Here is a 16857-nt window from a genome sequence, read left to right on the forward strand (position 1 = left end):
TCATAATTTGTTATCATGAATGGTGTTAAATTTTCATTTTGGAGGACTAGATGATGAATGTAAAAGAAAATTAAGTCTTGCTTCGGTTGATCAAGGTTAGGAATTGTTAGATAAAGTCGGTGTGAATCATGGCGTTTGGGGGGAGGCGGCGGAGTATAACTTTATTATGATTGTGTTAAAACCTACTACTAATCTGAAAATGTCAAAAATCTGAGCAAATAAATTCATCTTGATTCTGACACTATCTTGTAAGTATATTGTAAAAAATTATATTGATATGTTGTGAAAAATTATACTGGTCATAATCTCATATTCCTGCGCTAGCAAGTTCTATTTATATATATATATATATATATATATATATATATATATATATATATATATATATATATATATAATTTTATTTACCACCACTTCAGTTTTGTATGTCACAAGACAAGAGAATTTGCAGTTTATGTATATTTTACACTATGTTTTTACATTTGTAATTTTACATAACATAAAAGTTTTTTTATGGTTTCTTTCTATAAAGTTTTTACATTTGCATTTCTGTCCCTAACTCGAACCACCTACTCAGATTTGCCCTTAATTTCAAAGTCTGCTCAAATTTGCCCCTCTGCCGTTAGATGACCTTATAGAAATGTCCTTCCGTGCCGTTTTCGTTAGGTCAAAGGCCTTTGACCGTCTACGGGACGTTTCTTGGACATTTTGCCCCTGCCTCCATGTGTCACTTACATGTGGAACCCACTTAGGAAAAAATAAAAATAAAAACACTTTCTCTCACCCCTCTCTCTCTCTCACTTACATATGGGCCCAGAAAAGGAAAAAGAAAACCTCTCTCCCACATCTCTCTCTAACTTACATGTGGGGCCTAGCAAAAAATAAAGAAAAGAAAAAAGCTATCTCTCTGTCTCCCGACCTCGCGGTCTCTCTCATCTCCGGCGAACTACATGCGACGGCCGGCGGACCGGTCCTCGCGCCGCCACTGGAGCTGGCTCGCCATGCTCCTCCACCAGCTCATCGCGCCCGGTCACCAGCTCGCCGCGCTCTGCCGCCCTCTCCCTCTCTCTCTCTCTTGCCAAGGAATAGCAAAGCAACTATCGTCGGCGTTGACGCGCACGCACGGCCAGCGACAGTGTAGAGCTCCAATAAAATGTCTAATAGTCCGACCGCTCTCCGATTCATCTTCATGTGCAATTAATTGGATTGAAACGCCCCATAGTGACGGATCCTTCCTCGTCTTCCCCAGCTCCGGTGTCACGCCGCTACCGCTCGATCTCCTCCACCATTGAGCACTGCCGCCTTACCTCGGGTTCTTGAGTTTCGAAATCTCCTCCTGAACATCCTCCGCCTGCTCCCGATTATCCTCGCCTCCCTTAGCAGCTCTGTCGGCGAGCACCCCCCGTCGCCGTCGCTCAAGCTCGCAACTTCCCATCCGCCCCGGCACCCCACATTCTCTGGCCACCTCAGGCCACTGAAGCTTCTCTCCCGCACCCTCACAAGCCCGATCTTGCAGCCACTCGACTACTCCGGCGTCTTCCCGTACATCGCCGTCGTGTCTTCGTGTGCTGGCGCCGGCGTGTTTTTAGTTAGCCTAATCCCAGATTATCCTAAACTATTATTAGTTCTAATTACACTCGTTTTACAAAAGCTAACTAGTGGGTCCAGCCCTCAAATAAATCAGTAGATAACGTTTCAGAAAATAATAGAACAATAACTGACCCATATCAAGTTTTATTTTTCATTTTATTAGTTGGGCTCATATGTAAGTGAGAGAGGGGGGGTGAGAGAAAATGTTTTTTCTTTTTATTTTTTCTTTGAGTGGGCCCCACATGTAAGCGACACATGGAGGCAGGGGTAAAATGTCCAGGAAACGTCCGGTAGACGGTCAAAGGCTTTTGACCTGACGGAAACGGCACGGAAGGGCATTTCTATAAGGGCACCTAACGGCGAAGGGGCATTTTTAAGCAGGCTTTCGAATTAGGGGCAAATGTGAGTAGTGGGTTCGAGTTAGGGACACAGATGTAAAAGACCCATATATATATACTACATCTGGGCTATTTTGTTACGCGTAACAGAATATTATTCTGTTACCCTACTTGAACTGATGAATTCAAGCTGTTGAACTGATGAAATTCGAGCAGTTGAACTGATGCTTCTGTTGCTGTTAAAAATCATCTTCTTTAGTTCAAATTTTTTTGCACTTTTTTTTGTCGAAACGGGGCGTGTAATATATCGTTGGAAAGCTCTTGACATCCACATTACAATCTTATAAAAAAAATTGCAAAAAAATTATGATTTAAGAGCAGTTTTGAAAAAACCATTTTTTTCAAAACCGAAAACGCGAATCGTATTTTGGACTTAATTTTCAAATGGTTTGTTGGAATTGAGAAAATGAGATGGCGTTGGAAAGCTTGTGAAAATCCGCATCTTCCATATATCTACTATTTTTTCAAAATTTATATGATTTAAAAGTAATTTGAAAAACGGTGAAATTCTGGGCGAAATGTTTTTTCACTTTTTTTGCAAATGGTTTGTCGGATTGACGCAAATGATACGGCGTTGGAAAGCTATGGAAAATGCGCAACTTTTGCGTATATAAAGTTTTTTCTAATTCCTTACGGTTTAAATACGAATTCAAATACGGTTAAAATTGGTTTTGAATGTGATTTTTTTAAAAAGTTTGTCAAAATGGGGCAAATAATATACTGTTGGATAGCTATCAAAAATGCGAAACTTAGTTATGTTGGACGTTTTCTCTACTTCGCAACCGTTTAATAGTAATCTTGAATACGGCATGACGAATCCTGCTGTTTTCTCGTTTGAAAAACAGAGTAATCGTACTGATATATGTGTATGTTTGTACTGAGCTATTTTCGTAGAGTAATTTTAAATGGTTCCGAAAAAAGGTACTTGTACTGATGCTTGCATGGGTTTGTATTAAGTGTGTTTTCACTAACTAGACTTTGCTCTGTTTTTTGGGTAATATTTTTCTCGTAAATTTTCAACGGTTTACTGTATCCTAGCCCTGAACTTGCATGGTTTATATTGTTGAACTGAATGTTATTGTATCGTCGGCCCTGTACTTGCATGGTTTATATCATCGAACTGAATGATTTTTTTTAAATGTTTTTTTATTCTTTTTTTTTAACTAAACATTTTTTTTACAACGATGTTTTGGACTTCTCTTATTTTATGACTTGTACTTTTACCATTTGAATTGCATGGGGTTTCCTTTTGCTTGAACTTTTACAATTTGAATTTCTGTCATTTCTTTTATTCCGAACAGACCACCGTTTAAAACCAATTTTCCTTTGTAGAACGGACCACCGTTTTTGTTTGTCTGCATCAGTTGTAGAACTTGGACGTCAACATCACAGAATTACACTTTGGACGGATCACCTTCTCCCATCTGGACAGACCACAAAACTTGCATCAGGAAACACACAAAAACAAGGACGATTACAACAAGATCGACCAGAATGTATGAACCATACCTTCTTTAGCTGAATAAATACTATACACAGAACAAGCAGAACTTATTAAACAAGATGTTTTTGAAGTTTCTCACATTAACACTTTTTATAATACAAAACCAAATGGTTCACTTTTACCTCCTCTCTTTAAAGTATTACAAACTGATGAACTAAAATAAAATGGTGAGCACAGTGCATTTTTGTACCACAGTTGGTAATAGGGGCACAATCCAAGTGGATTGTATAAAAGGTAAGTAATTATAGAGTTTGTAGTACCATCACAATCAAAGTTCATACTGACATAAGCTCTGGTCGTGCTCCGGCCAGAAAAAGATACATAAGTAAACTGCGGCCAAAGTATTACAAACTGACAAACATAATCAGCCACCTCGCTAGAACAGAGCATCTCAAAAGCCTCTACTCCGGTTGCTTTTCCTTGTGCAGGAGGCTGTTGACGGAGCACGCAGTGATGCAGGTGGCCATGGTAGCGACACGGGCAGTGACGCAGGTCTCCAAACTGATGGTCGCGACGAACTCGGCCACCCTGAAGCCACGGGGTTGGACTGAGCATGGCGCTGAAGTTGAGTAGAACATTTAGGAATTAGGATAATTAGGAAACAACAAACATGTGAAGAAACCATGAAGTGAAATGAGTTATAGAAAACAGTATGCATTAGACCTTGCTGATTTCTCAACTGAAGTTGTTTACTGCACAGCTGCCATATTTGACTGAGCTACCCTGAAGTTGCTGGAATGGACAAAAGTCTTAATCAGAGTTTCACCAACGTTTGACACTAGAATGAATTTCTGAAAACTTACCCAGTTCAGTTAGCTGCTGACTTGAGAAGAGCCATCCTTTTTGCATTGAAGAGCTGCTGTGATGTACTGAGCAATTGCTTTTTCTGAACTTACAAAATTATGTCCAATGAATCTCTCTAATATGGATGTGCGAACCTTCCAAAATTAAATCCAAAAATGTACACACACTGTTCCCTGTGTGACGTAGGGTTGTACTGACACACTCAGCATCAGGGAATTTCCAACTTGCGCAAGATCAAACTGCATCCGTTCTCAGCAGTAAGTTTTGGAAATTTCCCAAAACGAAATCGACAATGAACGGACACCAGCAGCAACCTCTACTAGACAAGATGAACTTTGCTTTTTTCATACAATGAACTGAAAGGCGCTGCAATTTTTCTAAACTTCCTTGATATGAACCTGTAGCCATACGCAAGTCTTGTTGTAGGAGAAAAAAGCCGGAGTAGCGCTGTAATGAACTGACATCTCCATAATAGAATAATTGCACACACAGACCAGCGAATGCATGAAATGCCCGTGGAGCTTGGGATCAACGGTGGAATTCCCAAAAACAAAATCTGCAATCAACGACAGCAGTAATATATACTAGACAAGATGAACTTTACAAAAGGTAGCACATGCACAAAAGTTTAGTACTAATAAGCTACAATTAGCCAAATTCAGTACAATTAACCGAAGGTAACCGGAACATAAATATAGATGCAAGTTCCAACTTTTTTCGTGAAGATGTGGATGAGATGTAACCCAAACCAATAGGTGATTTGCAAACTTATGAGAAATAATTCTGTTAAACACCTAGCTTCAGTACAATCATCTATGAAAAGTTATCTAGTTCCAAATTATGACCTTGAAGAATAATTCTCATAAGCATTAGAACAAGCACGTAGAAGAGTGCTGAGGGCACACATGATTTTGGGGGTATTTCCTCAAGTTTCTACACTTCTTTTAAGTAGATAAAAATGATGAAAGGAAACACACTTTGTAAGATGTACTGAAAAAGCCTAAAAAGGTGAAGTGAAATGTTTTGAAGCTCCAGGAAGCCTCTCGACGAACTGAAACTTCGTGTATCCCAGGAGGTTAACCTGCAGAGGAGCACGAACTAGAACATTAAGCATCAACTTCTACAACTTATATACACAGGAAAAATGAATTTCTACATCTTGTTTTGAACTTCTAGTAATCGATCAAGTAGTCATAAAACCAAACAAGGGTGATGGGAGTTGAACCAGATCCCTCAGCCTCATCTCTAAACATTACCCTTTAATCTTCCTGAACTGAATTCCTCTCATCTATGTTCTTTAACTCTGTTTGTTTATGTAGCACGAACCAGCAGCAGCCTGGAGGACGGTCGGTGCGTCGAGGTCAGCACGAGACAGCAGTGGCGCTTGAGGAGCAGAGGAAGAGCGACAGTACAAACAAGTGCAGCTCAACGAGCCTTTTTCTTACGATGCTTGTGGTTGCCGTGAGCACACAGCAAGTAGGATCAGGCTCTCGGTGGCGCAGGCATAGGATGCCCGTTAGAGAAAGATTACTTGCTGAAGGCCACCATATTTTCCTACAGTAAGACATAGGAAAGATAATATATAAAGCCCATTACAGAAAGAATCAGCAGTCCATTTTAAAAAAAAAACATTTTACTAGAACTGAAAGCAATGATTTTTTCATACTTCTGGGTGAGGACATGGCGCTCTAATCCATTTTGCCATATCTAAACCTCCAATTTTTTGGTGACCAAAACTGATGCATAACAGCACAAGTGAAGAATTGTTCGTAGGCATAAAAACAATTACGTAGAGTGCACATATGATATTTCAGGATTTCATCAATACATTAAAGTTTATGAACTGAAAAGAACGGAAAAGGTGAACTGAAAATCAAATAAAAGTTGTATCCTATATAGTTCAAGGTCAAAAGAACAACACAGGGAACGGTGGGCCGTGACGTGTGCACCTGCTGGGGTAGGGGACGCATACGGGAGCCCAAGGTGCAGGCGGAAGGTGGCTCGACACAGTCGGCCAGGGAGCTGCGACGGTGAACGGCCTGGGGCGGCCGGGTTGGACTGCTGATCGCAGCAGCGGCGAACCCAGCGGCCTGGCCACACCGGGATGACTAGCAACCAGAAGGAGGTGGAGGGGCGTGTCCACGACGGAGAGATTGAATGGCCTGTAGTTGCAGCGTTGAACTTCCTGTACACGGCAGTGGAGCGATAGCAGCTCAAGGACCAGGACAACATGTAGTTTAAGAATTACAGATTGTGGTCAGCTATAGGATGTTTATGGGACCATGTTTTAGCTATGAGAGAGCAACAACATCACATCATGAGAGAGAGGATGCAGCATCAACAATTCAGTTGAAAGATCAGAGCAGAGCAGAAGTAAATATGTTTTGAGGAGATGAACTGACCAGGATTTAAATGAACTCTCACTAGCAGTAATTTTTGTACTTCGCATGTAGTACTACATGGACTTGCTGTAAAATACATGGACCATGTAGGAAATTTGGAGTTAATTGTATGATCATCTCAGGGAGCTCAAGTTGTACTGAAAGCTCAAGTTGGACAGAAACTCACTCGATAACTGAAACTCCTAGGGTGAGGGGTGGGATCCAGGGTGCTGCTGGCAATGAAAGGCCTGGGGTGATGGCGTTGAACGGCCTAGAGTGGTGGCTGTGAACGGCCAGGGTGCTCCGGCGGCAGAGCCCCACCGGGAGATGGCGATGCAAGCAGGAGGTAGGGAAGCAGTGGTGCCAGTGGTCGGGGTCGTCCAATGCTAATGGCACAACAGTACAGGAAGTTGATTCATCACCCATCCATAATTTTTTCCTTTTTGGAATCCATTGAACTGAAAAAAAAGCTACAGTGTGAGCTGAAAGTATGAAAACAACATATCTCTGAAAGAATAAAGAATTAGCTTTAACATATCTATGAAAGAATACACCTCTGAGGAACTAGCTTTGAACATATCTCTGAAAGAATAGAGCGCATGCAAAGTCCAAGGAAAGAATAAGCAAAATGGCACACTAGTACGCACTAGTACGAGTCCAGTCTTGTACGTGCTAGTATTAGATTTGAATAGTAGCTAGAATTGAAGTTCAGGTAACCATGGCACACACATCATACAGTTTCAGTCATGTACACACACACTGTAATAGTAGCTGCAATTAAAGTTCAAATAACCACGGTGCCCATAACAGAACAAGAATCAGGCTAGCAGCTAGGCAAGCAAGCTTCATCGGCATGAATACACATCAGCGGCAAGCTAGAACACGCTAGTAGGCTGCAGAAGTCTCCTTGTAATTTTTCAAATAGAAGTGCTTCAGTTCTGTTCAGTAGTAATGCATGGAAAAAGAAAAGCAATGGAATAAACTATAACCGAGCCAAATATGTAATTTCAACAAACTAGACCTCATTGCTTGACTTCAGTAGTACTAATACACGATCATCAGTTCAATATAAACAAACTGATGTCAACATCGCCAATATGCTGTCCGTCCAACCTCCCTCGGGCTGCAGTTCCAATAGAAAACAAATTAGTAAGATAAAGAGCATTAGAGAGGAAAGAGATAGAACGGGTGCATGGACTGCCGCTGGTTTTCTTGTTGAACCGCAGCTGAAGAAACTCCTACAGGCTACAGGTCGTAATGAAGAGAAAACGGAGATGAGGTTGCGTGGCGGCGGCGCTGAATGTGAAGGAGCTTGGGGATCTATCGTGTGACGCGCGGCTGGTCACCGGAGCGAGCGCCGGGCGAGCGAGTAGGGTAGCCGGAGGGGAGCGGGGATCCAAGGACCAGGGGCGCCATGCGTTAAGACGGGCAGCTCCCCCGTCATCTTCCTCGTCGTCGCTGGGAGGCGGAGAGCCGCGCTAGAAACAGGCGGTGGCGGGAATCGCAGGAGATGGCGCACGGTGCTCGGAGGGATCTGGGTTGGTGGCGGAGGGAGGTGGCGAGAGGCGCGGCGGCGACGGAGGGAGGAGGCCGGAGATGGGAGTCACCGGGGCTGAGGCGCGCCGGGGCTAGGGTCGCCGGGGCTGGGGGCGCCGGGGCTGAGGCGCGCCGGGGCTGGGGTCGCCGGGAAGGGGGGCGCTGGGGCTGGGATGCGCCGGGGTGGGGCGCCGGGGCTGGGATGCGCCGGGGTTGGAGATGGTTGGGGGCGGCCGGAAGGTTAGGAGCGCGTCGGGGGTGTTATAGGGCCGAACGGTAACAGAATAGTCCAGCCTTTTATATATACATATATACTAGCAAAAAGTCCGTGCGTTGCAACGGAAAAAAACAACAATGCAAATTTGTGGTGGACGTGTGACCTTGACGTCTCCATCGACGCCTAGCTTCCAATGATATTGTTTTTCCGGCGGGTCACAATATTTTGTTGAGTCCTAGCAAATATGTCCGTGCGCTGCATTAGGAAAAAAAAATCATAATCCCATTCCCAACACCTCCCCACACAGCCCACGACATCTATTTCAACGTGACACCCCATTTGTCGACGTTTATCCTCTTTTCCACCGTCACCAACGGTCTAACAGGTCGTAAGGGATCTGAACATGGTCAATCCCAAGGCGACGAGCTCATCCATCCATTAAACCATACCAATACAAGAAAATGTTTATAACTTAAAAACACATTCCACTTAAGCTAGGCGTGAGGGCGTCCTCAATAAGCTACTCTATGGTGTCCATGTATTGGTAAAGAATACAAAATCTCTTACAAACAACATATTTTAACTCGGTAAAGTCGTACTCCAACATTGACCTCAATAATTGGAGTAGTTGATCAGAAAAAGTGAAATATTATTATTTGCAACAAAAATCTAAATTGTTAACAAATCATCTAATGAAATACACATTTCCATCTATTAGTCGAATATAAAGGATACAAAAATCACACTCATTATTTAATATCCTTTTTTAGGGGAACTCATTATTTAATATCACTCATTAAGCTTTCAATTTGCGCGTACATGCATGATTGCATGCCATTTGAGCGTGATAGGTATGAAGGCTCCTGTTTTTTTTTCTAAACACCAGTTCGACTCCGACAACACACACATTCACATGAGGACACGGCAACAGAATAGCTCGGCCGTGGCCATAATTTAAGCATCTCTGCTTCTTTTTTATGGGAGGTCTGCTATTTGATCTACTACATAAAAACGTAGAACAGGACATTGTAATGGGAAAGAGAAGATGTTTAAACGTCAATGTGTTCCATGTTAATGAAAGAAACCTATTAGTGTCCACAAGCCGTGTTAATTTGTCGTTCATGAAAACTGCAAGTACACATCACTAATTCCTCCAGCCTGTTCGTCGCTGCTACCACAATCGTCTACTTATCCTCTGAACCCCGCCGCCCCGGCAACGCCACCTCTGCCTCCCGCTGTGCTGTCTTGGCCGCTGCCGCCGGGCACGAGACGGCTGGAGTGCGGATGCAGTCCGTGGAGGTGTCTTACATGCGAAATCATTGTCCTCCTACGGTGCGACCTGATCGGGAAGGACAGGCGTGCGCAGTCGTGGCCACACACGATGCCGAGTGTTGTACGATATCTCGTTCGACCAGTGCATCGGCTGGCGGCGTTCATCGCGGACCGGGACCATGTAGGCATGGCACGACGGCGAACCGTCTGTTGGCGAGGCGGATGGAGGGCATCTTGCTCATGCGCCGGCGGATAGCATGACGGCGGTCCGACTGTCGGCTAGGAGGAGGGAGATCCTCTGGCTCCTCGACTTTCAGCTGATGACGACACAACGGACGACATCGGCAAGTTCCTATATGGCACCTATCATTGCCGGCACGGCCGTCTGTTGATGCACCGCCTTCACATATCCAGGCCTCCGTCTCTGCCGAGACGATATTTATGGGAGGAATTGGGAAGTCGGCCAGGGATATCGGTGTTCGACTCCACCTGTCCTCGTCCTCTAGAGTCACGAAGAAAAAATAGTACGTATTGGGTAACACGGTAGCAGGGGAGCGATGTACGAAAAGACCAAGCAGATAAAGTCAGGTCGTGGTTATCTCCAATTCATCGTTCGTCTAGCTTAACTGGACGTGGCCTTGTGGGCCAGTCTTAGTTAGAAAAAAGAATCGAATTTGGCATATAACTTGGCTGGATGAGTTGCCCGACTGCGTGAACAATCGTGAGGTGGGCAGAAAAATAGTACCATCGAAAAAATATAAGGACTTTTTCGCAAGCGTTTTAGTACCACCTCGTTTATATTACGATTTTGTCTATACAAATCGTAAAAGCATATTATGACATAAGAAAAAAGCATATTATGATGGTGAACCCGACAAAGTCAATCCGTGCTTATATATATATATATATATATATATATATATATATATATATATATATATATATATATATATATATATATATATATATATATAAAAGGTCTATTAGTAACCCAGGGTGAAGAATTACTCATTCCTCACCCGGGTCGAACGGCCGCACCCAACCGAGACCCTGGCTCCATCGCAATCGCTCTACACGGCTCAAGCCGCACCGCTGTCCGGTCAAGTTTTTTTTTTGAAGGCGACGGTTAATCCACTCTTCCCGTCGATCAAAAGTAAAAAAAGAAAAAAGAAAAGAAGAATGGATAACCCCGGCATTTTGGATCTAACCGGCGAGCAGTTTTTCGGAGGCGAGCGGCGGGAGGTTTCGACGGCGAGCTGCCGGCAGCTGCTGCTGGACACGGATGCGTGTGGCACTGGTGGTGCCCCGTTTGCCGGAGGCAGCACCGAGGCGAGCGGCTGGTGCTGCAAGAGGCTTCACGGCGGGTGGCGGCCTCTTCGGCGGCGACAGTGTGGCGACCCGCCTCCATCCCCCGCTCCCTTCCTTGCCCGTGGCGATGGACGAGGACCATGGCCCGACCTCCTTCTCCATAACCCGCACCCGTGCTCCCCTATTTTTGCCACTGGACTCGTCGCCACGGCGGCGGCGGCCCCTGCCTCCACTCCACGCTCCTCTTCTCTTCGTCGCGCACGGCGGCAGAAGGAGGGGTTCTGATGGGAGCAAGGCTTGCGACCCCTCCGTCACAACTGCTCCGGAGCCCGGACAAAGCCGAGGCCGTCTCTGTGAACTCTCCAGCGAGCTGACCATTGCCCTCCTCCATCTAAGATGCAAGGTAGCAGCAGCAACACAGGTTCCACGGCCTCTGTCGCATAGCTGCCACCCAAGCCGTCCCCAGGTTCTCTCTCTCTCTCTCTCGATGCTTGTCTGTATCTTCTTATTAGTCACTTTGCTACTGCATTTAGATTAATTAGCATATTATATAGGAAGAGAAGTGTGCACCAAGCCTCATCAGTGAAGTGATAAAGAATTGCAATCATATCTGACTACCTTAGACATTTACTTACTTACTTGCTAGGTTCATGCTTCGGCTGTGCTTTCTTGTATAAGGTTGTTCCCAGTAAGGAAACATCTACTGTATATTCAGGATCTAGGAGAATGTTTTCTCACTCAAGTTCAGGTTGGGTTGTTGATTAAATATCAGGCTGCTGAGGCGGGGGTAGACAGACCCAGGGGGGCCTTCTAACTCCCTCCTTTAATCTCCTATTGCTCTCCCCATCATTTGCCAAACATGCCATATATGAGGTGCTTTGTTTGATGGTAGCCTGAACCTGAAGCAAAACCAGAACCATTGGTATTCCGAATTTTAGGAGTGTTGTTTGAATGCTCTTCGGTTTATTAGTCCCAAATTTTGGTTTGCATCAGCCGCTTCAGGAGATGGCCATGGTGCGCCACAAAATTAGCTTGATCTTAAGATAGTACGAGTAGGCATACTCCCTAGCTCCTAGTGTAGCAGGCTGTACTATGCAGCTATCTAATTGGAATTCGGAACTATTGTCTTTGGTTGTTCCAACAAATCAGGGATTCAGTATAAAGCTTATGGGTGTTTTTCTGTATTCGAGTTTTCTCTCCTTAGTACAGGGATAGCTTTGCCTCCAAAATATATAGTGATAACTTTACAAACCAATGAAAAAAAATTGTTTGCTCAAAGTTCCACCATTGTCCTGTTCAAACTGTAATATTTAGATGACATGAATCGTGATCTAAGAGTTCAGTTCAGATTTAAGGCGTGGAGAAAAATAATAATCAAATAGACTTATGACCATCGCCGTGTTCACTTTGTTTTGGTTTCAGCTAGCCTGATGTCTCTGCGTAAATATTGAATTAGCTGCCTGAAACTTTCTTCATAACATGAAAATTTATGAAGGGCTACCAGGTCATCTATAACTGGATTAAGGAAGTGCTGAGTTAGCTCGAACAGTCTCCACATAGATTACTGGATAAATAAGAAATTGTATGAAGTAATAACTTCAAAAAGGAAATCCCAGTGCACTTTTACTTATCACTTGCTATGACCATAGTAATACAATCAGTATCGCCCCCTCTCCATCAATTTATATGAGTATGTGTCTTATTCTCCCATCCAATATATCTGCTCGAATTATGTGTTTATTTGCTGTTTTCATATAGAACTTATGTTCTTGTATAATATTTTAACATCACTGGCAATCATTGTTAGGGTACGGTGGTGGTTGGCATTATGTTTGATGCGGGCTGCATCTACTCCCACGACAACGGTCAGCAACTAGGTGTTCACCATCGGAGTTCTTCAGTATCGCCCCCTCTCCGTCATGTATGTGTAGTTTACTCTCCCATGCCAAGTATCTGCTTGAATTAAGTTAGATTCAGTAAGAAAATTGGTTAGCTATATTTGGATGGATTGTGTCCCCAAGTGCAGAGCTGAAACATTATGTATTTTATTTTGGTCTCGTCCCCAAATATATTTGTTTTGGGCATAGCTATCCTACAAGCTTAGTACTCGGGCTGTCATAATTTCTTTTGCGTAGTTTGTATGTGCTTAATCAGATATCTTATTACTTTTGTTCATAGATAGAGTCATTTATTGAACCATCAAACAGAGCACCTCATCTATGGCCTGTTTGATGGTGGCCTGAAGAAAAACAAGAACCATTGGTATTCGGATTGGTTAGGAGTGTGGCTCGATTCATCTTCATTTTAATAGTCCCAAATTTGATTGCATCAGCCGCTTCAGGAGATGTTCATGTGCGCCACAAAATTAGCTTGATCTGACGATAGTACGAGGCTACCAGCCAGCTACTCTGTAGCTCCCAGTGTAGCTGGCTGGACTATGCAGCTATTTAATTGGCGTTCAAAACTAGTGCCTTTGGTAGTTCCAGCAAATTGGGGATTCAGTAGCGCTCTTCCGTTTTCGAGTTTGCTCTCGTTAGTACAGGGATAACATTGCCTCCAAAATATATAGTGATAGCTCTACGACCGAAGAAAAAAAAATTGTTGGCTGAAGGTTCTACAATTGTCCTGTCCAAACTGTAATATTTAGATAACATGAATTCTGATCCCAGAGTTCAGTTTTGATTTTCAGGAGTGCAAAATAACTGTAATATCTGCTTGAATTAAGTTAGATTCTATAAGAAATATAGTTTCCTGAATTTGGATGGATTACGTCCCCAAATGCAGAGCTGAAGCATTTTGTATAATATTTTGATCTCGTCCCCGGATGTATGGCGTTTTGGGCATAGCTCTCCGACAAGCTTAGTACTGAGACTGTCATATTTTCTTTTCCCCAGTTGTATGTGCTTAGTCAGAGTTTTTTCTTGTTTTTGTTCATAAATAGTGTCATTTCTAATTTAACTTTACTCGACATGTACATGTCAATTCATAGTTTATGACTATGGTTATACATTCATATTACTTTGCGCCCATCTCCTTATAATAAGAAATTGCTATTGTTTCCATCCTCCATTGATTACGGGAGGAAGAGTGTTCAGCGTTGTCATATACCACACACGTGATGTCTTAAAAAGCTTGATACAGTGCATGATTGAGGGGGGAAGAGGGGGGGGGGGGGGGAGTATTAGTACCATTTCACAGAACCAAACCTACCCTAGGGCCCTTTATAAACTCTTTTGTAAATTCTCTAGTTTAGAGCTCCTTCTCTTTGCGGTTACTCTATAACCTTTTCCTCAATCATGGGGAGAGAAGGAATAGGGTGAGACTCCAGCATTTAATTGTAAATTGTGATTCATGAGTTAATACATGTCAGCAGGATTGTACGAATCTTTCCTACTGTCTTTGATGCTTCAAAAAAAAAAGGTTTGATTTCTCAATAAATGAAACTGTAGATTTAGGTGACTGAAAAGAGTAGGTTTTGTCCCCAAAAATCAATCTTCAGTGACTTCGGGCTTCCTGTGATGGTTTATTTTGACTACTAGCTTGTTTTAATCTAGACTAGATAGACTGATGGCATGCATCTCCATTACTGATTGAAATTCCCGGCTACAGACTAGTTTGTATGATTCCTTTTCTTATGTTCCTTGAAAAAGAAAATGTTGTGTACAAATTTGGGTATGAGTTTAAATTATCATGACAAGCTTTTAGCTCATAATCTTACAGAATTTTTATTAGTATACGAAGAGGAAATCAGAAGTTTAAGGTTCCCTTTGTTCTTGTATAATCTGCTCATTTTGATCATTTGCATATTTATATTAGTTTTTGCTCTGTTTGGTTTACTGCATCATTCAGATAATCCACGAATGTTATATGTTCTTGCGTGTTGGCGCCTTGGCGGCCTCTACCTGTTTGTTGGTATGCTTCTCACAGCGGAGTATGTTTTTTCAAGTGTCTATTCAAGTGGATGACTGCTAATATACAAGGGATAGAATGTACAGTATTTTATTTCTAACTGGAGTGGATTTCTGGAACATGTCTTCTTATTTTATTGTTTGGCGGGTGCAAGTAATGTTAGATTCAAATTTTGGGACCTTCCTTTACAGTAGCAAAATTCAGGATTGGCGAGAAGAAAAGTGAACATAAAGGCTTCAGATCTATTAATAGGATACGATGTTGCTTCCAACCCATGGATATGAATGTTCCGGTCGCCGGAGAGATTGTTGGACAGATGAAATTGATGAGAAATCTTTGCCCCCCTGCAAATTAAGCAGCTTGAAGACCAAGCTGAAACCTGTACGATGGCACTGAAGTTGCGCCTCCAAATCTCTTTGCATCTTGATGTAATTAGCCCAGTAGTATTCAGTTTTGTAGTAATGATTTGTGATTTTTCCTGCTGCTGGTTACCGAGTGCCAAGTGGCATTTAGTTTCTCCAATGGAATTTCATTTGTATTCGTATGGATGATTTTTATTACGTGAGATATTTTGTGGAATCATCAGTTTTTTTTTCTACATGGAATATATTTATTTGGCTTTGTTATTCCTGGGCCATGTCGTTGTTATTCCATGCAGTGTGATTTAAAGGCCACCAGGTTAGTTCTTGTCTTGCTCTCAAATTCTGTACATTAATGCCTCTCACGGGCCTGATTATCACCTTTTAAGAGGTTCCAATAATCTGTACGTTGGCTACAGATTTTTCTTACGTCATGGTTGTCCAAATGCCTCCTGTACAGATTTTTCTCACGCCATGGACATCCAAATGCCTCATGTATGCTATTTTATACGGGTCATAAAATTACTTAAGAGAAAATACAATATAGGAATGCAGGCTTCTTATATCATATAAAGAAAATTATGAACACCTCCCCATTCATTGCCGTAACTATCTTTCGTTTTTATAGCATGATTTTGGTGCACGTTTCATGGACATGACGGAACTTACAAGCATGCATTCCATAAGATTACGTGTTTCTCTTTGTGCGATGGGAGACCAGTCTCTTTTCTCCCCACTGTAATCTTACCTTAAGTATTTTCTTTCTCACGCTTTCAAGTCTTGCCGGTGAGATTGGGCTGGGGTGAGGAATAAGAATTCCTCACACTGTATTTGTCAACCCTGGATTGACTATTCGTCACCCTGGGTGAGGAATAGTTATTCTTCACTCCCTTCTATTTTACCACCAATGATTTTACGTTCCGTAAGTTTTGTCTTATTTTTGACATAAAAAGAGGCCGTAAGAAAATATATAATCACCGTCAAAAATATTTTATGTAATATAAATTACAAACGTAAAAACATAGTGTAAAATATACATAAACTCCTAATTTTCTTGTCTTATGACCTATATTTTTTCTCCTATACCAAATTTTACGTAGTAAATCAATATGAATGTAACTATTTGAATTCCAAATGTAATTTAATTATGAAGTGATCGTAAGATTACCTCGGGTGAAGAATAACTTATTCTGCACCCTGGGTGATGAATAGCATTAATATATATATTTTTGTCTTATTTTTGACATAAAAAGAGGCCGTAAGAATATATATATATATATATATATATATATATATATATATATATATAGAGAGAGAGAGAGAGAGAGAGAGAGAGAGAGTAACACTATTCTAATCCAGATTAGAATAACTATTCGGATCACAACCCCTATATAGGGCCCAATAGGGCCCTCCCGAACTTCCCAAAACAAAAAGAACACCCCGTCTTATCTCCCTAGATCCCCCGCTGCCGCGGCGACCTCCCAGATCCTCGCCGCCGCGCCCAAGCAGCCCCGTGCCCGCCCCGCCACATCCCTGCGTCGTCGCCTGCGCACCACCGCCGCCGCGACCCACCTTCCTG

The 16857-nt window shown here is 42.6% G+C and overlaps 1 protein-coding gene and 1 long non-coding RNA gene across 6 annotated transcripts; one reads left to right on the forward strand and one right to left on the reverse strand.

Annotated features, from left to right (window-relative positions):
- Positions 1-3539: 3539 nt before the first annotated feature.
- On the reverse strand, positions 3540-8499 carry LOC109747525 (uncharacterized). 5 transcript variants are annotated; one of them, XR_012189631.1, is made up of 11 exons: positions 7920-8499; positions 7699-7800; positions 6865-7135; positions 6699-6764; positions 6246-6481; positions 5742-5850; positions 5553-5632; positions 5274-5377; positions 4296-4852; positions 4156-4224; positions 3540-4051 (listed from the first exon to the last, which is right to left on the reverse strand). XR_012189631.1 is itself a non-coding variant. In XM_073505112.1 (4 exons), exons 2-4 carry the CDS (start codon positions 7101-7103, stop codon positions 5373-5375), a joined length of 480 nt encoding a protein of 159 aa, XP_073361213.1. In that variant the 5' UTR covers positions 7104-7135; positions 7699-8494; the 3' UTR covers positions 5304-5372. The 5 variants fall into 5 exon arrangements, 1 of the variants encoding a protein (XP_073361213.1); XR_012189632.1 differs by having other exon boundaries at positions 8285-8445; XR_012189633.1 differs by lacking the exons at positions 6699-6764; positions 7699-7800; positions 7920-8499 and having other exon boundaries at positions 6865-7023.
- A 2315-nt stretch (positions 8500-10814) lies between these two features.
- On the forward strand, positions 10815-16035 carry LOC109776266 (uncharacterized). Its single transcript, XR_012189635.1, has 3 exons — positions 10815-11476; positions 12818-12931; positions 15111-16035. It is a non-coding gene; the product is annotated as an uncharacterized lncRNA (long non-coding RNA).
- The last annotated feature ends 822 nt before the right edge of the window (positions 16036-16857 follow it).

The sequence above is a fragment of the Aegilops tauschii genome, chromosome 7 (genome assembly GCF_002575655.3).
Source record: "Aegilops tauschii subsp. strangulata cultivar AL8/78 chromosome 7, Aet v6.0, whole genome shotgun sequence".
NCBI lineage: Eukaryota > Viridiplantae > Streptophyta > Magnoliopsida > Poales > Poaceae > Aegilops > Aegilops tauschii.

What these genes read in the sequence shown, in the direction of transcription:
- LOC109747525 (XM_073505112.1), bottom strand. Translation starts at nt 7,103, where the DNA reads ATGGGTGATGAATCAACTTCCTGTACTGTTGTGCCATTAGCATTGGAC. An exon ending in CTAGGAGTTTCAGTTATCGA is followed by an intron (nt 6,482 to 6,864) that starts GTGAGTTTCTGT and finishes TGCCGTGTACAG; the next exon opens with GAAGTTCAACGCTGCAACTA.